General features: G+C 43.0%; 1 protein-coding gene across 7 annotated transcripts in view; it reads right to left on the minus strand.

Moving 5' to 3' along the window:
• PTPN3 (protein tyrosine phosphatase non-receptor type 3) overlaps positions 1–22,600 on the minus strand; it is a 312,280-nt gene that overhangs the window by 21,229 nt on the left and 268,451 nt on the right. For 6 of the 7 annotated variants that reach the window (XM_059728511.1, XM_059728510.1, XM_019485755.2 and 3 more), the window contains 3 exons: positions 20,398–20,526; positions 3,613–3,758; positions 2,419–2,554 (listed from right to left, as the gene is read on the minus strand). In XM_059728511.1, coding sequence (XP_059584494.1) covers positions 2,419–2,554; positions 3,613–3,758; positions 20,398–20,526 — 411 coding nt within the window. The remainder of the gene's footprint in view (positions 1–2,418; positions 2,555–3,612; positions 3,759–20,397; positions 20,527–22,600) is intronic. The other variant, XM_059728513.1, reaches the window with a different exon arrangement.

Raw genomic sequence — 22,600 nt, forward strand, 5'->3', positions numbered from 1 at the left:
TTTAAAGTGTTGTGCACACATGCCCTTCATTTCATCTACACATGGCCTAGGAGTCTGGAGAAGGGAAATTAGAATTTAGTGGGAAAGGAGACTGTATCAGAAACCTGATGATTGGAAATTGGACTGGTAAGAAAATGAGAATGGGACTGGGATGAAGAACAAGTGGTGGGTGGAGAGTCTGGACTAGTGATGCTGTAGAAGTCCATTAGTGTGTATTTCTCCAGAGTTCATTCTTCTATCTGTCAGTATCTGTGAAAATCACTGACAAAGCATCCCATTCTCTACTTACATTGCTATCACAGACTCTAGCATTCTAGATGCTAGCTGATGGTAATGATGCCACATTATGAAATTTGCTTTTACAATTTGCTTTATAAAAACTCCAAGGAAATCCAATATAAAAAGAAAATATATTCATAGATTATTCAGATTGCAAAGTCAAATATTTCAAAAGTAGAAAATGGCAGCATTCATGAAGCTTGTACAAACTTAAGCTGACCCTCTTGTATATAGGCATTAACATGACATCTTCATTTGCAATACCACATACACATTTTTTCACACAGGGGCTTTACCTCACGCAATGGAGGATATTTTATTTATGAGCAGCTAATCAAGATTTTGTTTTCTTTATGTTCAGTTTGGCCATATACCTTCTTTATTGTAGAATATTCAAATCCTACTCAGAAAATGGAATTTATTTCTTCATGGGCTTTTCTGTAGCATTCATCACTACAGGCCTACTACTCATGAATAATAATGAATTTCTTTTCACAACCCTCCTGTGGGATGAGAAGAGACTGTCATCTCCAATTTACAAGTGGGAACTGAGGCACAGACAGTTGAAGGTCAAAAGCATCCTAATTTTACATACCCAATTTGAAATACCTAGGACATGATTTTTCAGACAATTTATAGGCACTATAATTATATATATATTTTTTTACTATATTTAACATTTTGAACTTTTTATGTTCAAAGCACACCTTCTGAATTCAAGCTGATGTTTGGCACCTCTGCAAATAAGGATTACAAGTTGGGTATACAGCAAAGGAGGGATCACAAATCAGTGATCACCTTTAAAAAGTTTGGTTTAAGGTCACATTTGCACAGCATCCTATAGAAAGTCTGTGGCATGGGCAAGAAGAGTCTAATTGCAAATAACTTAACCCAGAAGCCACTCTTTCTCTTCCTGCAGTCCTCTCCCTCATTCACTGCATAGCTTCAAACTTCAGCAAAAACAGAAACAAAGATCCTCCAAACAACATATACCCTCACTTTACAACCCTGATTCATCCCCAGAGCAGGTCCATACTGTGCTTGCTAAATGAGACAGGGATCCTGTGGGGAAAAATGTTATTTGACCATGTAACTAAAAAAGAAAAAAAAAAAAGAACATATTACTATTTTCACAGGCAGCCTTAATTTCTGGCATTTCCTCACTTCTGAGTGCCTGACTTTACACCTCTAATAATATTTTTTTAATATAGTCCTTTTTGTGCATGTAACAGAATGAGTCTGGTGAATCGCACTGCCTGCTCTTAAGTTCATTTACTTGTTAAAAACTAGAGTCTTGCTCCTTCCCTAATTACCTCCTCCTTCCTCTGGCTCAGATGTGAACTGTGAAGCATTTTCTATGATGTTTTTTTCCCCAAGAGCTAAAGTGCCATGTTTGCCAATTTCACCCTGTTTTCTCCAGTTTGGTCCAAGACACTTAGGCTTGGTGTCTTTGATGTCATTCTAATATTCATTACCAACATAGTTAATCTAATGGTCCCCATCCTTCTCCTAATATACATTTATATTTTCAAAGCCAAATCTCTCTGGACTGGCTCTATCTTAAATAATCTCTGTTGCTAACTCACTCAGTTTTTTCAGCCTTGACTCGGCATTTGATTCTTGCCCCTCAACATTAGACCTGTGGCAGTCATTGTTTTCTTAGAATTTGAGCTCTCTCATCTGAAAGCCAATTCCCCCCTTCAGCCCCACAAATACAGCCACTCCCTTCCAATCAGTCTATAATTTTTTTCTTTTGTCTTTGGATTATGAGAGGCTCTGTCATGCTCTTTAGGAAGGGTGAAATCTAATTTCAGAACAAACTATTTTTTTTTTTATTTTAAATTGTTGTGAACAGTATCTTTCATTTAAAAGACAGTCAATTCTGAATCAGTTCAATCTGATCCACTATTTGTGAGCCTTTAAAGGCAATGCAGGAAATTAAAGACTTTCAGAAGCAAAATACATAATTCACGAAAAGCCCTATTCTGTCAGCTTAATGAAGTTTATCATAGAATGCAATATAAAAATCATTAAAGAACATTAAAAAAAGCAGTTGTGTGTGAAGAACCAGTACTCCTCTATATTGAAAATTGGACATATAGCATGCATGATGAAATGAAGAGTCTCTCGTTCACTTACTGATGTTTGCACCATCATAGCTCGCTGATCTCGCATTTTTCTTACAATATCCAGTGGATAAACAGGTTGGTTTCTTTCAATTAAACACAGGGCTGTTTCCATAGTGACCAACACACCAGTGCGACCTATTCCAGCACTGCAAATGTAACAGGAAAAGAACACAGAAAATCAGATATTTGCAATGAACCAAAATCACATTACAGGTATAAACTGCAAGGCTTTAAAGTAGCCTTAAGAAGTAAAAGAAACACTTTTTAAAAAGATAAGTTACACATCATGTATTTTAGAAGAATTACAAAGAAAATAATTTCCAATTAGTACAAGTAAATTCTTAAAAACAAACAAACAAACAAACAAACAAACAAACAAAGCAGTTTAAATAATGTTTTTCAAAATTTTAACTGTGGGGAAATATGACACATATTGGTGCTGCAGACTTGAATGAAAAGTTAAAATAAGAATAATCTGTTTTTGAGGGGTTCTGGAATAGCAGAAACAAAGTAGAAGTTAATATCAGTTCTGGTGTAATATCACTATTATACAGCTGTAAACTGGAGAATAAATTATTTACTACTTTCTACATCATGTTTTTGAGACAGCCACACACCCTCTGGGTGCAGGCTTGGAAGGGACAGTGAGAGAAGAGGGGGAAGAGGTCTCTCTTGGGGATGAGGCAAGGGAGTGGGAATGGAAAGAAATTTTTTATATCTGGATGTAAATCATAATTGGGAAGCATGTATGTCCAAACCCAAACAGTTTGCTTTCATGTGTGTTAAGCAGGTAAGGTGAGGGGAGAGGTGGAATTTTCAAGTTTTGGGGGTTGTTTTGGGAGTCTATTTTACTTTCCTATATGTGGGTTCTCTGTCTATTACTGTAAGCCACCGAGTCTTTTGGATAGCGTGGGATATACATGTAAATCTAAATCATCATCTGATGGTCAAACAATTGTTCGATTTCAACAGTAGGCTTTAGTTATGTAGGAGACAAGGGGAATGAAAAGGAGCCCATCCTTTACATACCAGTTTCTGTCTCCACTGATAAACAGTAACTTATTTTTTTTATAGTCTTACAATTTCACCATCATTCAAAGAATCTGCTGCAATAAAAATGCATTGAGAAACATCTTTCTACAAGAGAACTGGAATTCAGATCCTGTAGGGCAGCATTCAGTGCAACAAAATTTTAAATGAGTACCTGCAGTGAACAAGGACTGGCTCGTTTTTTACTCTTTTTGGCCTCATACAGTTCACAAACTCCAAGAAGTCCGTGGAGTCATCAGGAACACCGTGATCAGGCCAAGCAACATACTGGAGATGGGTAACTATGTGTTCTTGCTCTGTCTGAAATAAAAGACTAGTGTCATCACACTATTTAATTAGAAAATTCTGTGTTAAGGTCCCTTTAATGAAACTGATTAGCTTGTATTGTGTGTGTAAAATCAACCTAGGTAGGTTTGTCACATTATACAGATTATGAAAAAAACTACAGGATTTTCCAACCAATTTGTTTTTTCGTATTTAAAAAATTACAAGTTTATAGACAAACTACATGAGGCAACAGCATGTAATTCCTAGTTTTATATTTCATGAAAAGATGGTACCTGCAGTGGAACAGCCTCCATCATCAATAACACACTGAAATGTTCATAGAGAAGTAGGGCTAGAAGGGACCTCCATATGTCATTTTATCATTATGCAACCAATGGAAAAGTATGCCCACAACAAACAAACAAACAAACAAACAAACAAACAAACAAACAAACAAACAAACATCAATCCTCAGTCCCTGGACACTCATAGGTCTTCACTAACAGCACTGACTGAGTACAACCTTTCTTTCTTACTGTGCTGTAATCTCATTAAATCCCATTAGACAGTATAGTTGCAGACCAGTTCTAAATCTGTCTTTACCCTTCATCCTCATCTGTCTCACACACTTATGAAAAGGTAGAAACGTTAAACAATATATACATTTACAGATTTAGACAGACAAAGCTTACAAATTAGTATTTGCTAACTTAAATTCTTAGCTGAGGAAAAGTTTTACACAACATGTAGATATTTCACAGAAAATTGTGAAATAATGATATTTAAACTGCCAAAGAAAGCACCTTATTCAGTAGCGGTGTGCAATGTGGGCTGTATTTGATTCGGTCTGATTTGAGGGAAAGGGATTTGATTTGTTGATTTGGATCAATGTCCCAATTTGATTTGGCCGAATCCGAAGATTCGATTCTGATTTGGAGAATCAGCGATTCAGCCATAGACACAGTTTTAAATGTTTTTTCTATGTACCTTGAGGTACCAGGCGCGGCTCATGAATGCTGAGATGGTAGGGTGGGTGGAGCATCCCACATGAGCGGGGAGGGGGGGTGCAGCAGCTGGGCAATCTGCCTCAGGGGGACCCTGGGTGCCCCCCCAGGCTTGGGAGGCACCAGTCATCGAGCTGGGGGGCAGCGGGGGAAGGGGATCCCCCGTGCACTCCACAGCAGATACGGAAGTGGAGCGGAAGTGCTTCTGGTCCACTTCTGGGTCCACCGCGGAATGCACTGGGGACCTCCCCCCGCCGTGCTCCCATGGGATGCTCCATCCAAAATCTCAGTGTTCATGAGCTGCCTAGTACCTTGAGTGAGGTATGTAGAAAAAACATTTAAAGCTGCGTCTACGTCCAAATCGTCAACTCTTTCCAAATCAATTTGGAGGGTTCCAATTCCATTTGCAGAGATTAAAGGGTCTCTCAATTTGATTCGAATTCAGAGATTCGGCTTCTGAATCTCCACCAAATCCAATCAGCGACCAAAGCTTCGCACAGCCCTATTATTCAGCATGATGAAAGTGTAATTAGTTTTGGGATTCTATTGTATGAAGAGCATTTTTTCATTTAACTGTATCACATCTCAGAACCTTCCATTGCTTTACATGCTATTGATTCTCATAACAAGAGCAACTCCTCAAACACATTTAAATGGGTTTTAGTTACGTGGCGCTGCTGTGCCAACAGAGAGTGCCTTCACTCCTGCATCCTGCCTGACAGGGCTTCATAAATGTGGACATTCAAGCACTTGCTCCGTGCTAACTGCCTCTGCACATCAGCTCGGTCTCAGACCACCCCAAAGTTGCACACCTCCTCTCAGATCCAGATGGGGGCCCTGGCAGTTGGTATGGGTATGTGCAGATGGGTGGGGCCAGGGCTCAACATAGTGGAGGATGACAATATGGTCATCCCGTTCTGCCTCTCTGGGCCTTTGTGCAGTTGTCCCTGCATGGTCGGCCCTGGATGGTTGCCACAAGTGCCCAGGCCAAGGGCATGGTCAGGGACTGGGAGCTGCATGGCAGAGACACTTCACCACAGGACCTCCAAGCGTAGGAGATAGCTGGGGGTGAGCGGGAGCAGGTGCTGGCCCTGCGGCCAGAGACAGCCAAGCAGTAGCACTGTGGGGATCTTAGGGCTGGGCAAGGGGTGCAGCAAGCTGGAGCCCTTTGCAACACTCACCTGTGGCCAAGCAGCAGTTTTGGAGGAGGACAGGCCAGGCAGAGACTGTCTGCAGCCTGTCCAGGGGGGCACACGGAGCCTATTGAGCTCCTGGGGAGGGAACAGGCTCCTCCAGGCTCCTGTGATGTATGCCCCAGGGCACAAAATGGCTGCAGGCTTTTATAGCCTGCAGCTAGGGGATGCCAGAGAGCAGCCCAGCCCTGAGGGAAGAGAGGTGGCCAACCAGGAGGCCCCTAGTGGTTGGGCAGACCCAGCAATAAAATTAGTGATGGGTCGTGTCTACACATGTGTTAATGCGCTTTAACTAATCGTGTCTAAATTTGATACCTGCATTTGCTCCCACTCTCCTCCCCAGGGGTGTGTGGCAGGCTGCGCATTTTCAGGTATCAAATTTTGACGCGATTAGCCCAAATTCATCATTTTTAATGTGCATTAAGGGCATGCATGTGTTGACGTATGATCTTAACACGCATTAAATTAGGCTAATGCGCATTAACATGTCTCGTGTAGATGTGCCCTTTGTGTAACTTTTTAAAACCTGTTTTTCAGTGATTTGGGGAAGTGTATTGTGGTTTACTGGTCAACCTGGAAAATAATGAGTGGTTATGCTTCCAAGCATTGTCTCATGGGCCATGGACACTTCTAATGCTTTAAATGTCCACAAAAAGGAAAAAAAATACAGGCATCATTCACACTGTCAGAAGCACAATAAAAGTAGCAGATCCATAACAGAACTGTTTCTCTTTCAAAGACATCTTTTTTATAGCAGGATATTTTGTAGCACCACGTGTAATACTTTTTTAGTTAAACGTAGTGCTATAGGGCATCCTTTGGACCTTTAGCATTATGCAGTCCTCCACGCTCCCTCCCTCCCTCTTGGAGGGGAGGAGGGAGGGAAAGCAGATGGGTCTTAGACAGCCCACCGTGGTACGTTACGTAGTCAACTCTGTTGCAAAACACAAGGCATAAAGCCCTGGTTTACCCCAGGTAAGGTAAGGGGCCACAGCAGCCAATATCTTGTGGCTGCAAAGGTTGTGAAAATATGTTCAAGAAATCCAAGGAATAGGGCCATGCTGCCTGCTACAGAGAAAGGCAAAAAAACCCCACAGTCTGTACCAATCTGACCCCAACCATGGGGCAAAATTGTTTCTTGACCCCAAATATGGTGATCAGTCCAACCCTAAGCAGAGGGACAAGACCCTTTAGCCTCAAACCTCCAGATTCAAGTCCCAGGAGGTACACTGGCATACCCCAGTCAAAATCCTCAGCATTGGCCGCAGCCAACACCCAATGCTTCCAAATGGGAAAGCAAAACAAACAAAACAAAACAAAGCAAAGCAAAACAAAGAACAAATTCTGACACACGTAGTAAGAGGAGGGGGGAAAAATTCTCTCTCAACCCCATGTGGTAACCAGTGAATTCCAGAAACATGGGAAAAACCCATAGTAAAGCACAGACATAGCTACTCCTAGACAAATACTTGTCCAACCTCTTCTTGAACACCTCCAGTGATGGAGATTCAACAGCTTCCCTAAGGCAGTCTATTTAATTTCCTCACTCTTTTAACGGTGAAGTTTTTCTTGATATCCAATCTAAACCTCAACTTCAAGCCACTAGTCTGTGTTCTGTCTTCTGCAGAGAGTGATAGAGATATTTTCCCTCTTCTTTATGGCAGCCCTTCAAGTATTTGAAGGCTGCTATCACGTCCTCTCTTAAGCACATTTTTTGCAAACTGAACATGCCTACAAGTATTTCTTTCAACCTCTCCTTGTATGACTTGCCTTCCAAGCCCTTTATCTTTTTTGTTGCCCACCCTTAATCCTCTATAACTTCTCCATGTCCTTTTAAAAAATTTGAAATTCAAACCTGCACACAATACTCTAGATGAGGTCTAACCTGCTCCAAGTAAATATCACATCCCGTGTTTTGCATCTAATGCTTCTAGTGATGCAGCCCAAACCTCATTCACCTTTTGTGCAAAGACATTACACTGCAGAGTCATATTGAGTCTGTAATCCACCAAGATTTCTAGATCCTTCTCTGTAGGGCTGCCAAGTATCACTCATTTTGTATTTGTGTTTTTGGTTATACTTCCCGAGGTCTGCATTTGTAAGCATTGAACTTTATCCTATTAGCTTCAGCCCAGCTTTCCAATCAGCCAGGATCCTTCTGAAATACACTCGTGTTCTCTGACATATTTGCAGTCCTTCTCAATTCAGTGTTGTCTGCAAAGTTGTTCAAGAAGGTTTCTATACTAGCATCCAAATCATTAATAAACAGCAAGCACTGGCCGAGACAGATCCTTGTAGGACTCTAGTTGAAATCTCTAGCCATTCTGACATGGATCCATTTATAAGTACACCTTGCTTGTGGCTATTAAGCCAGTTGTCTATCCACCTTACAATAGTTTTGTCAGGCCCATACTTTTCCAACTCATTTATAAGGTCACATGGGACTTTGTCAAAAGCTTTACTGAAGTCCTGATACACTATATGTACTACATTCCCTTCATCTACCCAAGTAGTTATTTTGTTAAAGATCAAGTTTGTTTGTCACAATTTGCTCTTAGTAAATCCTTACTTGCTATCAGCCTTTCCTCATTCAAATGCTTACACTGGAATGTCTGTATACCCCCACAGCACACAGTTTTTGTAGTGATAAAGTGCTAAGGCACCACAAACAAACATCTGTCCACACCCATGGTGTCAAAACGAGGTGTAAGAGATTAAAAAAAATCTTCACAATGCTCTCTGTCTTCTAAATTTTCAGCAACAGCACAATAGTGATATTGACACTTAAATATTAGCTGCCATCATTGTTCAGTTTGAAACAAATGGGGAAAATTCACACTGCTGTCACACTTTGGACGGCATCACTTCATTAATTTTCACTCATTTTCTAGAAGTGTGACATTTTCCTGGGTGGTGCCATGTAAGTCCTTTATGCTAATGCAGAGTATGTGTTCTAATAATAAGACTCAGCTCAAAACCACCTCAGTTTCCTGATCTGCCTAACTCTGAAGATACTGTCAGCTTGCCCTACCCATTTGCAAGGCAGACAGATGATCCAACATCACTGGATTCCATTTCTAACCACAGAATTTCTATGGCCTAGCAAAGATCTATTTGATGCCAAAGGAGTAGGATCCATGCAGTTCACCTGCTGGGCAGACGCTATCCCACTAATATTCATCCTTTTTATCCAAGGAATATGAAATGCAAGGTACAGAACAGCCATTAGCGGCAGGAACCAGAACCTAGGTCCCCCTCCCTTCCAAGACAGCAACCACCTCACTGTGTCATCTTTCTTCTAGATTGCTCTCTTTCTCCTGACCCAATGTATCTTCCCTTCCTGGCTGCCCAGTAGACCAATTTCAAGACAAGGGCTGGAGAGTGTTCTGAGCAATGCCACGCCCATGCCCTGATGGTTAAAACATTTTGCTGAGAGGTCGATAACAGGGAAGGCTACACCTTGGGTATTCCATTTCCTGTGCAAATGCTCTAACCACTAGGGTATTTGGGCTAAAAGCTGGAAAGACCCTCCTCTTCTGTTTCAATTTCCACAAGGTACACCTGTACCTGGATCACCCTATTCCCATCACAGAAATAGAACCCTAACAGTGATGAAGGGCCAAACATTTCAGTCACATGTGTAAATGTGTAACAGAATTTAACTCTAAATGTGCAACCGTGACAATTAACACTAATCAGGCAAATAACTATAAAACAACAATCAAGGAACTTTGGAATCAACTTTCCAAAAATCACTCTAGGTGAGGAAAGAAAAGTTCCCATACCCAAAAAACTGAACTTTGGGTCTCAGTAAGAATAGAAGGATGGGACAGACTGATGTGCCCAGTGATTTGAGATCCCCAGCTCTGAGCTGTCGTGGCAGGAAAGAGCTTGGTTGGTGATATAACTGCTTTCTGGCTCATAAACATAGCTCTTCTGAACATGACCAAAACACAGTGATCGCAGAAATGAATCCCACACGTGAGTATAGGCAGAAGGCAGCTCATAGAAAAAAATGTTTTAAGTTTCTTCTGTAAATTTAGGGTATTCATTCAGTATTTTTCTCAGGGAGATGAGTTATTGCAGCAATTACATATTGCAATTTCATCTTTTTTGCTCTTATTAATTGGAGAAAGTAAAGTATATGTGAATCTGAGCACACAGGCTACATGAAACTCTGATTCATTCTAAAGAAGTCAGAGAATTAGTAGCATGATTTAGATTTCATTTACAATTCCAGTCCAAATCATACGGATGAGTGCTAAAGGAACATACCAGGAGAGCAGTCAGTGATGACTATCAACAGCATCAAATATTGCGCTAGGTAACATACGGTAGGATTTGGAGCTTTTTTGGGGGAAGGGGGGAATAAATGATAAATTTACTCAGGTCAAGTGGAAATGGCTTGAAATGAAAAGTACTAGGAATTGTACTTTTTTATTAGCTCATGAACATGCACCAGCAAATCCGTCTGTCACAAGACACTAGGGTGCCCTGCTCCTCTAAAAAGCTGAAACTGCTAGGGAAAGAGCCCTAGCAGTGAAGTGGAAGCCCAACTGTTGGTTATCAGGGGAGCCAGAACAAGCTAGTGGCCCACACCTGTCAGTGGTCAGCTGACCGAAAGGGGCAGGGCCTGGCTCGTATATAAACCCTGGGGCTGAGACCAGGAAGGTAGTTCCCTGCCAGCAGCCAAGGGGGAAGGAGTTCTCCCACAGCAAGCAAAGGGGAGAGGCCAGACTGCAGGTACAGCCTCTGATACTGGTGAGGGACGGAGCACCCCTGGTGTGGCTTGAATGAGGGTATAGCTGGGTGGCTGGAATTTATGTTATAGCCCAGGGGCTTGTGTTTTGTTTACTGTTTAAGACCGGTGGCTTGGATGAGGCTATTAGGGGAGGGAGGAGGCCTCATAGGGGACCCATGGCAGCATGGAGACCTGAGCACCAGAGAGGGCGCAGCATTGGGGGTGCACCAACCCAAGCGCCAGAGGGGTACGAAGCGAGACTGGGCTGCGGAGAGCCCAAGTGCCAGTGAAGGCACGGAGCAAGACTGGGCCACGGAGAGCCCAGGGAGGACAAGGAGGCCAAATTACAACAAGGCCCAGACCAAACCACGTCGGTATCATCTGCGAGGCTTAGGGCATGGTAAAGGGGTGGTTGAGGCCACGCATAGCCCATAAGGCTAGGGTGCTCCGAAACACCCACTGTAAACGGGATCCAAAAGGGGTCCAGGAGCCCACAGGATTAGAGAGAGTACAGCAAACCGTGTCAAAGAGGATGTAAAGGCAGCCTCCCTACTATATAGTTACCATCAAAGACGTGACAGGCGAGAATCGAGGGTGTCCATTGGGCCAACTTGACATGGTATAAGGGGGCTTTGGGGAGATCATGGCCATCCTGCAGGACCTCGTCCCATGACATGTCTAGAATAAAAGATCTTTCAAGATCCCTTTTATCACTGCAATCATCAATTTTCTGTTTTACTTAGTCCCTCCTTTTGCTAAATATCCCAGGATTCCTCAGGGCTTCAATATTTTTTTCTTTTAACATTTTCCTTCTCCTCTACATACAATAACTTTTGGCTAAGATTTCCCAAGATGACTGATAATTGTATTATTTTATCACTAGAATAATCATTTGATTTAAAAAAATATATCCTCTTTCTTGTCAACAAGCCCAAATTCCACTACACTTGAGCAGGATAAAACTCAAGAATAAATTTCACCCTTGCACACACAATACTTTCTTCTTTAGTTGCAGTAGCCTGTTATTCCATTTAACTCACACAAACTGCTCCAATTACTTACCGGGGCTTGGGTGTTTCCAAACATTTAGATGCAAAAAATACAACTGGTGAGAACTAACTAAACTGCGTAAGGATGTGTGAAAGAAAGAGACACAAATGCAGGTATCATTCCTTTTAAAAAATCCTGATTTTTTTTTTTTTTAAACTACTTCAAATTTGAATAGTTTAGGATAGGCTAAGTTAATTTTATTTTGCAAACATTTTTCTCCATTCCTGTGACATCCAGGTGCAGTGATAAATTGTAAATTTTAAAAAGCAGCTCTTTTTTTCTCATTTGCATTGCCATAGTGCAAAAAGTCATGCTAAATGGTCCACATTATGATACAAGGGATCATCATAATTAATCACCTCTACTTGGTTATTTATAAAATGTCAACTCTTACTTGCGGTGTACATGGATCGTTATGACAATAATATAAGCACCTTCTACTGGGTGAAATTAAATCCATTTTTAAACATTTTAGGTTCTTTCATTTTTGGTTGAATGATTTATAATTAATACAATTCTCAGCATATGTTTAAAAATTTTAAAAAGCCTTTTCTGGCATTCACTACTTTAAAAAAAAAAAAAAAAGAATTCTTCAATCTTTGAAAGTAGTATGTTTTACACCCTCTTTGTTAACATTGTGATATGTTCCGTGTCAACATCTGGTCATACCCAGCTGAAGTCAATAGAGAATGCCCAAAAACTGCAACAATAAAGTATGTGCCATGGAAAGGTTTGATGTAAAAACATAACAAAACTGTCTTCCCCAGGCCTCTCTTTTTTGCAATATGAACAAAATGAAAATAAATATTCATTCCATACATAAAATACAGCAGGAAGTAGTGAATTTTACCACTAGTAAGCCATTCTCATAGTTGCCTTTCCTTGATCTGCTAGTGGTCAGAACCCCGAAAGAGGTTTTAAACCATTTCATGTATTTAGTTTGTTATGTGCTTTTCTTTCACCCTTGTCTCAAGGCTAGATTTCAATCTTTGTCTCAGAATGGGAAGGCAAAGAATTAGTCTACATTTTATCCACAATGCTTAGAGATTAGGAAAGGATACAAATATTTCACATTTTTCCAGTAGCCATCTGCTGATCTGAGACTACAGATATGAAAGGAATAAGATAGTGGGACAGAAAAATCCCAAGAAGCCTATAGCTCACCAGCACTTTTGATTACATACAACTCACACAAAGGTCACAGGCTACATTTAACAGAGTTTCCCTATGAGTTAGCTTTCTCTAGAGGCAAATTTGGAATCTGTGCCACTTAATTCTGAGCACAACTACTCAGTCTTTTATAGAAATGCTTTCCTATTGGAAATCAAACCTCACGTGACACATAGTTGGAAAGTCTATTTGTCTACATAAGGACAGATGCAATGATGCTCACTTTAGTTCTCGTAATATAATGGTCTGTTTGCTTTCACAGCAGACTTCCTATAGGTTTCAAAGATAGCAACAAAATATCTATAGCTTTCTGTACAGACTGAAAGCTTTGTAAATTCTCTCCCCTAATCACAAATCATGGTCTTAACAAAAAACACCCATATGCTACATCAATCTTTTGAAATGTATACTGTTTTGTAAGCTGACCTATAGGTAATAGGTTGACCACTTCCTGCAACTCCCTATTTTATCTTTAAGCCCCAAATATCCACTACCTTTTCTTGTAGGGTCAGATTTTTAAAGGTGTTCTGCTGAGATTGCTGGGTACTGAGTGGTTTTCAGTCTTGAAAAAGTACATTAACATCTTCAGTCCATTCTTTACTATGTAAAAAGAAGCTACTTTTAACGTGGGTTATCTAAAAAACTTTACAGTCCTAGAGAAGACAAACTAGTTCCACTTTGGTCCTATGACAGTCTAGAAAAATCCTGAGAACCAGCTTTCCTCAGCTTGTTAACATGAATTAAACTGACAATTGCCTACACAATACTTAATTAGCAACCTAAAAAACACATCATGTTACCTAGTAAAACAAACTATATAACTGGGTGCATCTTCACAAGGAATAACAAATTCTAAACTTGTGTTAGTTAATACATAACAACTAACCAGAAGTGAAATTCCAGGGAAGATGATGTTTTTTCCTCTTTATTCAGTTCAGCAAGTTGAAGACTAGACTTCAACTCAACTGGCTAACTTCTGTAAAAACTACAAACTGTTTGGCCTTCTCTGAAAGTTTACTTCATATAAATTGTCACACGGTAGTTAGCATGAGTTAAGAACACATCTTACTTCTTATGCTTATAGCTCCTCACTTCCGTGACATTCTGATTGACAGGGATCCTGGGTTTCCCCGATAATAAAATCCTAAATTATCTGATAAAACCCCCAAAAATCCACGATTAAAATGAAAGCCACCCCCACAGCTCCCCTGGTCCCTGGAGTGCCCCTCACCCCCCATCCACAGCCCCCCACGCTTGCTAGTACCCCTCACTCTTCCCAACAGCCCCCTGGCCCTGCTGGTACCCCTCAACTCCCCCAGCCCTGCTCCTGCTACCTCTCACTGCCCCCCACAACCTCCACAGTCCTGCTGGTGCCCCTCACCTCCCCCAGATCCTGTTCCCCCAGCCCTGCTGGAGGGGGTTCCCAGCTGCCAAAGCTACAGGGCCAGGGACCCAGTTCTGCAGCCTCCTGCCCCTGGTAGAAGGTGGTGGCTGCTGCAGCAGAGTGGATCCCAGCCCCTCCACCCCCTTGCTGCCTGCCTGCTGGGCTCGGGTGGGGGGAGGGACTGCTCCCTACTGCAGGGTGCACTCCTGGGGGGGTAGGGGAGACCTGTGCCCCAAACATCTGTGCACAGGGTGGGGGTTGCATGCTGCAGGCTTCCTACGTGCTGCCCACCCCTGGTGCCTCCGCAGGCCAGTGTGTGCAACCTGATACTGCAGAGACCAGCAGAGTTGCGCACAAAGCTGCCTCCACTGTGCCCTAGTGAAGTGTCCCCTGCCTGTCAGCTGAGTGGGAGTGGTAGTGTGGGGTTGCGTGCAGGGGCCATCACAGCATGGAGCCTGCAGCAGCAGGCAGCTTCCTGCACAGATCCACTGTTCTTTGCAGCACCAGGTCACATATGCTGGGCTGTAGAGGCCCTGCGGGTAGGCAGCAGAGCGGGGAGCATGAGCCTAAAGTGGGCAGCGCATACCCCCCACCCCACACACAGATCTGGAGGGCATGGGTCCCTCCCTGTCTCTTGGAAGTACACACAGAGGTAGGGAGCCAGTTCCACACCCTCCCCCCCAACCTGGGCCCACAGGAGTGGGCAGTCCATGCCCACCCCTGCCCCATACACATATGTGGGGGGCATGGGTCCCCCCTTCCCCTGGGAGTACGCACAGCAGTGGGGAGCCGGCCCCACCCCCTTCATCCTCCAGACGAGCTGTCTGCAGCCCCGTCCCACTCTTTGATGGGGCCCTGTGGCCACACATTGCAGACCTAGGCCCCAAGCCCCAAGGACTACCCAGCTGGGCAGCAGCCCCAGCCCCAGTCCCAGTCCTATCCCTGCTCAACTCCCCCACCCGCCAATTTATCTGTGGGAGCTGTTCTCCAAGCTGCCTGGGACCATGTGTATCTACATGAACATGGTGTCCCCCTTTCTGACCACCCTCTTCCCACTCCCTCCCAGCCACCTGGAACTCTGCCAGTCTGCAAAGGGCTTGTCACAAAACTGCAAAAATCCACAGGTTTCCCCAGTAAAATAAGAAATTCTTGTTTGCCTCCAGTAACAGGTAAAATCCATGGTTTGCTCCTCCTCCCATGGGAAATGAAAAACCCGGATCCCTACTTGTTAACAATCTAAACAAATGTAGACTAAACGAAAGTTCTGTACCATCGATAAATAACTGCACTTTGGGATGGAATAATTGTATGCACAAATACAGACTGGAGGATGACTGGTTAGGCTGCAGAACTATAGAAAAGGACATAGGGGTTTACAGTAGACCACAAGTGGAGTATGAGCCAACACCGCTCTTGCTGTAAGAAAGACCAACAGTATATTGGGTTGTATTAACAGGAGTGTCACTTGCAAATCAAGATAAGTGATTCTTCTGCTTTATTCAGCATTGGTGTGGCCTCAGTTGAAGTACTGAGCCCAGTTTTGGGAACCATACTTCAAGAAGGATGTGGACAGATTGCAAAGTCTTTCAGAGACCAACAAAACTTATTAGAGGCCTGGGAAAGCATGTCTTACGCTGAAAAGCTAAAATAATGTGGGTTATTTAGTCTAAAGAAGAGAAAACAGAAGGAAGATGAGATAACTGTCTTCAAATACCTGAAGGGCAATGATAGAGGGGACAGAGGTGAGCTCTTCTCTGCAGCTAGAGGTAAGAGGACTAGATGCAAATGGTCTCATGCTGCAGCAGAGGAAATTCAGATTAGATATTAGGATGAACTACTTTCTGGCTATGGACAGACATTCAAAAAGCCTGAGACTGAATTGATTCAATCTTACCAGGATAGTCTAACCTGCCTAGACTGAATCAGCTTGCAACTGCAAAGACATTCCTTCTGGATGGAGGAAATGCAGGCACATACCTGCAGTGGCTCAGGCTAGAAGCCCGGGGGTGCTAGAGCAGCCCTCACTTCCCTTCCACAATGCTGAGCTGAGGGGGGTGGAGCATGGCCACGCCCTGGCAGGATGCTTTGATTAGGGAGGGGTGTAAACCCCCACCCTGCCTGCACAGTCCCAGGCTTTTCCCCACTCACTGCTCAAGGAGTAGGAGTGTTGCCAGACCCCAGCCCCTGGCTAGCACTCTAAGACAAAAAAGGGGTGTGGACAGTGCATACATCTGTTGATGATACAGTCTCCCTCTTCCTGCTTCTTCATACTGTCTGAAAACCTGACAGGCAAGGGAGCCAGCAGGGGACTAACAACAGCATTTATCAGCCTATCAACAAAACAAAAGCCTCTCTCTTTAGTTCGAGCTCTTAAACACCTTTTTCCAAGGAAGGAACAGAGGGACATTACCAGCTGACCTGTTGATAAGCTCCAAAAAGCCTTAAGTGGACACTGTCCTGTCTACCTTTGTCCTGTCCCAGTGAAATTGGAGAGACACACACACACACACACACACACACACACACACACACACACACACACACAGATACCTCTCAGCATTAGTTAGTATACCACATCCGTGGGGCTGTGATCCGTGCTGTAGGAGATAGGAGGGAGGGAGGGGGAAATCTCTGCTTCAGCAACAATTGGAGGGGGTGGGGAGGGGCAGGGAGAAGCCAGACAGACCCTGCTGTGCCTGCAGTCTCCTTCAGAGGTCCAGCTAGGGAGCAGAGGGGCGGGGTCAGCTCTGCTCTCTGGAGCAGAGAGCCCAGCCCAGGGCTGCAAAGCATCTGGGATGCTGGGGGACTCCGGTTTAAATTAAACCAGGAAGGGGTTTGGGACAGACACTGTATAAACCAGTTTGACCCAAATCAGTGAAGTCTGATACTACATTCAACCAGGTTGATTTTAAACCAGTTTCAGCCATTTTGAAACTGGTTTATATGCACTGAACTTATGTTCTGTTACAGGTTTAAACCAGTTTCTGATCACTTAAATTGGTTTATGTGTAATGTCTGTCCCTAACCTCTGCATATGAAGGCGGTCAAGCATTGGAACAAGTTACCTAGAGAAGTTGTGGAATCTACATCCCTGGAAACTTTCAAGAGTAGGTTGGACAGAAGCTTGGCTGGGATGCTTTAGTCAGGGATGTTTCTGCCTTGAGCAGGGAGCTGGACAAGATAATGGTGTGAGGTCTCTTTCCAGCCCTACTTTCCTATGAAGCTATGCATCTATTATAAATCAAGCTGATCACCAGTTAACTCAATTAGCCAACCACTTAGCTGTTTCTGAATACTAATGTAGATGTTCCATGATCTCATGTTTCAGGACAGACATTTTACATTTTAGCTTGAACAAAGTTGGTGGTGAATCTATGCTAAAAATGCTAGTGTTAGCTAAATCAAGTTAATTGGCAGTAAATTAACTTGAGTTCCAGGAATAAAAATGTTTGTCTAGACATGCCCTGAAGCACTGCTATAACTCTATTTTAAAAATGAAATAAAATGATCTTTTGCTGGCATTTCATGTTTATCACTAGTAGGACAATAAGTAGAACAATGGCACTTATGGTCATTAGTGTTTTATAACCTGTTTATGTCCCATCGCTAGGTAATGTTAATATAAATCAATACAGTTTAAAGACATTTCCCATATTGACACTAATGTAGGTATTTGTACTTGGCACTGAATATTGCAACCAAACAGAAAACCTCCAAACCCCTTATAGTCAAATACAGTCTATTCAATAGATTAACAACATATATCATACTTTATGGGACTAAATGGCTTTGCTTTCATATCATTAAAACATAAAAGGTAGAGACATAACTTCTGTAAGACCTGATTTTTTTTCGTGTTACTAGCAAACTCAGTAACAGCTTACCCAACTAGACAGCCATGAACTGGATAGATGTTTAAAAGATGTTTTTCAATCAATACCCAAAAGTAAAACAAGTTCAAAAGGAACAACTTCCAATTCATATTTAACATTTAATTAAAAATCTGGTCACTATGTATCCTATATAGATAATTTGCTATCTTACATGTTGGAGGAGACAGTAGGCTAATTAAGAATGGTCAGGAATCCAACTGGTTGAAATTAACTGAAATTACAAGAAGTTTAATGGGAACTTTGGAGTGCAAGCTCATCTATATAAATGCTTCAGGTATTTGACTTGCACACCCATTTGCCAGCTTTTTCATTAGAACAATATATTACCAAATGAAGGGTAAAACACTTTACATAAATTTTAAAGTATTCAAGCTGCTTTTTGAAAGTTGAATTGGAATCACAGGGGTGCTAAAGATTATTCCCTCAAAGCAATGTTACAATATTTGGCTTTTTCTGCTAATTGCCTTATGGAGGTGTTGGACAGAATTAGTAGCTTGTTGTTTAATTTTGAAGGAACAAAATTAGGATGGAGTTAAAAACCTAATTATACCCTAGAGTCCGCATCTCTCAAACCCTGCTTAGGACAAGGAAAAAAAATCCCTGAAATTAAATGTATTAGTGTCTGTGAAGCAGAATGGACTGCAAAGATGTTGTATATTAGAATCACCATGGTCAAGGGTTTGCCTTAGCCAAGATGGGTTATAATCAGGCTTGCGTGGTTAAGGCACACCAGGTTCTGTAGCCAATTACACACAGTGTACGGACATAGCTGGCACTGCTTCTGGCCATCTTTGGCTTCCCAGCCTAAATAAAAAAGTACTTATTTACAGAGAGGTCAGCCTTCAGCAGAGGTCCAGTGTGAAGCTTGAATTTATGCCTTCTGGATCTGTAGAGAGCCACCTTAAATACTCAGCTTTTCTGTCACATTTCTCAATAGTAACAGTAATAATAAAAGAGAGGCTTAAATTAGTTATTTGACTACCCCTTTAACCCTTCAACTCACTAGAAGGTTCTGCAGAATCATTTAGCTTTGGGGAGCCCATGAAGAAACCTAATCAAAATGTACCAATTCATATGATATTAGGATATAGACAGACATAACAACTGTAGCAATATCCAAGGGAACAATATAAAGTTGAAGTTATATGTTACACTTAGACCATACTAATGGTACTTAAAATGTGAATGTCTGCATGTTGGAGCTTGTTAACTCTTGCTAAATGCCCTCTGAGCATCTCAAAATTATGCCCTGTCAGGAGAGGGTTCACTCTGAGCCATGCATGCTACCTAATTTGTGCTAGGGTAACTTCAGTCTGCTCCAGGGAGAGAAAACTAGCAATTTCCCAGGATGCACACACTCCGGCACCCCACCCACAGGGATAGAGCCTTCTAGCAAGTCAGAACTGTGCAGGCAAAAAAAGGTATTAACCCATAACATGCAACTGCACGTTCTAACTTTACCACCCTTTCACATACCAAATTTAGTATGATCTAAGTGAAAACGTAACTTTAGGATGCAACTGTTATGACTGCAATATCCTATGACAGTACAAGTACAGAAAACACTGCAACTTTAACCCTTTTTCATTCAAAGTCAAAGTTACAGTGATTTAGCTCACTTGCGTCACTATAAGATCAAACGGATACAATAGCAAAACAATAGGTTGGTGAGAGACATGAGCCCTGGGTGCTGCCTAAGAGAGGGTACTGGAATGGAGCTGAGGGGTGCTTCATCTCTTTCCCCCTCTCTATCCCCACCCCTTTCCCCATACACTGCACCTTCCCTGCAGTGGCTCCAGCTCTGGCAAAAGGGTGGAGAAAGCAGCAGCACATGGTACAGGAACAGCTGCTGGAGGTTCGCTGCTGCCAGGGGGACATTTCACTTCCTTTTTTGCTGACAAATATTGGTATTTAATTGGCCACATACATTTTGGCAGGAACAGGAATTAACATCTCCCCCTTGCCACAGCAGCAAACTCTGGCTGCTGCTCCTGTACCAGGTGCTACCACCAACTAGAGCACAATACTGGCCAGTTATGCCTCTGTGAAGATATAACAGTTAGATGGTAGCTACTGATGCACTGTTTCAAGCAGGAGCGCCCTCTCCCCTCTTAAAGCCATTAAAAGATAAACATGCTTGTACTTTCATCTCATATTGCTACAATAATCTACCTTTCAGAAGTGTTTCATACCACTGTGAAAGTATTATTCAAGCCTATGTCACAGCAGGCACTTACCTCAATATTTGTAAGCACCATTTCCCTAAAAACATAGGCAATAGTGCAATCCTCAGACTGGCATTTGACACGGAAGTTGCCATACTCCATTATTTCTGGTGGATCAGGCCAATACTGATGACATTTAGTCTGCAAAGAAAAAGGCAGTAAAGTACATATCATGACCTTAAAATTAATACTTTCACCTTTACTTAAAAGGGCACCGCTATGTCCTAGGCTCTTTCATTGCAGGCCAACACTCAGTGTTAAGAAGAGTATTACAGCTATTCCTGTTTGGCTAGTGAAGTGGTTTTAATCAGGATCTGAGATCAGCATGACATATCAGGTCCAGTTCTCCACAGATTTTTGTTCTGTGTAGTAATTTAAACCTGTACAAGAAAAAAAAAAAACCTCAGCTGGTCATTCTTTAGAGCAGGGGTGGCCAGCCTGTAGTATGTCTGCCACAAACGACAGTCAGCCTCCCTGTGTGGCATTTGGCAGATTGGGGAAGAGCAAAAAACAGAGAAAAGGGATCAGGGTGGTACTTGGGGAGAGTGCAGGCTTAATTTGTAGCATGCCTACAAAAAAGGTTGTCCCACGCTGCCTAGAGCAGTGTAAAGAAACAGCTATACCACGTAAGAGGTGGTAGATAATACCCATCCTTGCAGGTGGAATCAATCTTTTTGCCAATTATAAGCCAGCCCCTGTCAACCCCTCCATTTCTCCCCCTTACCCCAAATAAGCATGGCACACCAGAGTGCAGGGTTTCTAGTGCTAGAGACAGACATTACACATAAACAGTTTAAGTTATCAGAAACTGGTTTAAACCTTTAAAAGAACAAAAGTTCAGTGCACATAAATCAGTTTTGAAAAGGCTGAAACCAGTTTAAGATAAACTTGCTTGAATGTAGTATCAGACTTCACTGATTTGGGTCAAACCATTTTATGCAATGTCTGTCCCAGACCCCTTCCTGGTTTAACTTAAACCAGAGTCCCCCAGCATCCCAGATACTTTGCAGCCCTGGGCTGTGCTCTCTGCTCCATGCAGGCACAGAAAAGCCTGCTTGGCTCCCCCTTGACCCACCCCACCCCTCACCACCTGCTGCCTGAGCAGGGATTCCCCCTCTCCTTAGCTCCCATCTCCCACAACACAGACCCCAGGCCCCACAGAGCCTACGCATGAGATACATTAGCTAATGCTGAGAGGTGTGTGTGTGTGTGCGCATGTGCACATGCATGTGCGTGCGTGTGTCCAATTTCACTGGGACAGGACAAAGGCAGACAGGACAGTGTTCACTTAGGGCTTTTTGGAGCTAATCAACAGGTCAGCTGGTAATGTCCTTCTGTTCCTTCCCTAAAAAAGCTGTTTCAGAAATGCTTGAACTAGAGAGAGAGGCTTTTGTTTTGTTGATGGGCTAATAACTGCTGTATCATCAGCCCCCTGCTGGCTCTCTTGCCCGTCAGATTTGCAGACAGTATGAAGAAGCAGGGAGAGGGAGGTTGTATCATCAACGGATGCATTCACTGCATACCCACCATTTGCCTCAGACTGCTGACTGGGGGATGAAAGGGAAGTGAGGGCTGCTCTAGCACCTCCTGGCTTCTAGCCTGAGCCACAGCAGGCAAGTGCCTGCATTTCCTCAGTCCAGAGGGAAAGTCTGTCCAGTTAGAAACTGATTCAATCTAGGCAGGTTAGACTACCCTGAAAAGACTGAATCAATTCAGGCTCAGGCTTTTTGCATGTCTGTCCCTAGCATAGCAAGGAAATGAAATTGATACTGTGGCTGTCTAAGCAAGTGTGGAAGAGCTGCAGAGATCTTGGGGAGACCCACACAGGGATCTTGGGGAGCATGTAGCACCCTTCCCAGAACCACAACCAGTAGACCATACAGCCTCCTAGCACTTGGAAAGGACAGATCCATAAGGGGTACAGTGACATGGATGCACCACACTTTCAGACCAGGCTGTGGGAGCAGCAGACCACGCTGTGGAGGCAGCGGGTAAGAATCTCTCTCCTCTTCCCTTTCCATCCTTGGCAGCACATCCCCTTCTTCCCATCCCTATTATTTCCAGTTGATGGGGGTAAGGTTCCAGAGCCACCCCTACTCTGCTTCAGTCAGGTACAGCAGCTGTGGGTGGGTTCCCCCTCCCCATGCTTGCAGAGAACACCCAGAGGATTGGTCAGAGAGGAGGAACTCACCCCTACCTCTGCTGTTCCCAGCTG

This window comes from Alligator mississippiensis, chromosome 5 (genome assembly GCF_030867095.1).
Source record: "Alligator mississippiensis isolate rAllMis1 chromosome 5, rAllMis1, whole genome shotgun sequence".
NCBI lineage: Eukaryota > Metazoa > Chordata > Crocodylia > Alligatoridae > Alligator > Alligator mississippiensis.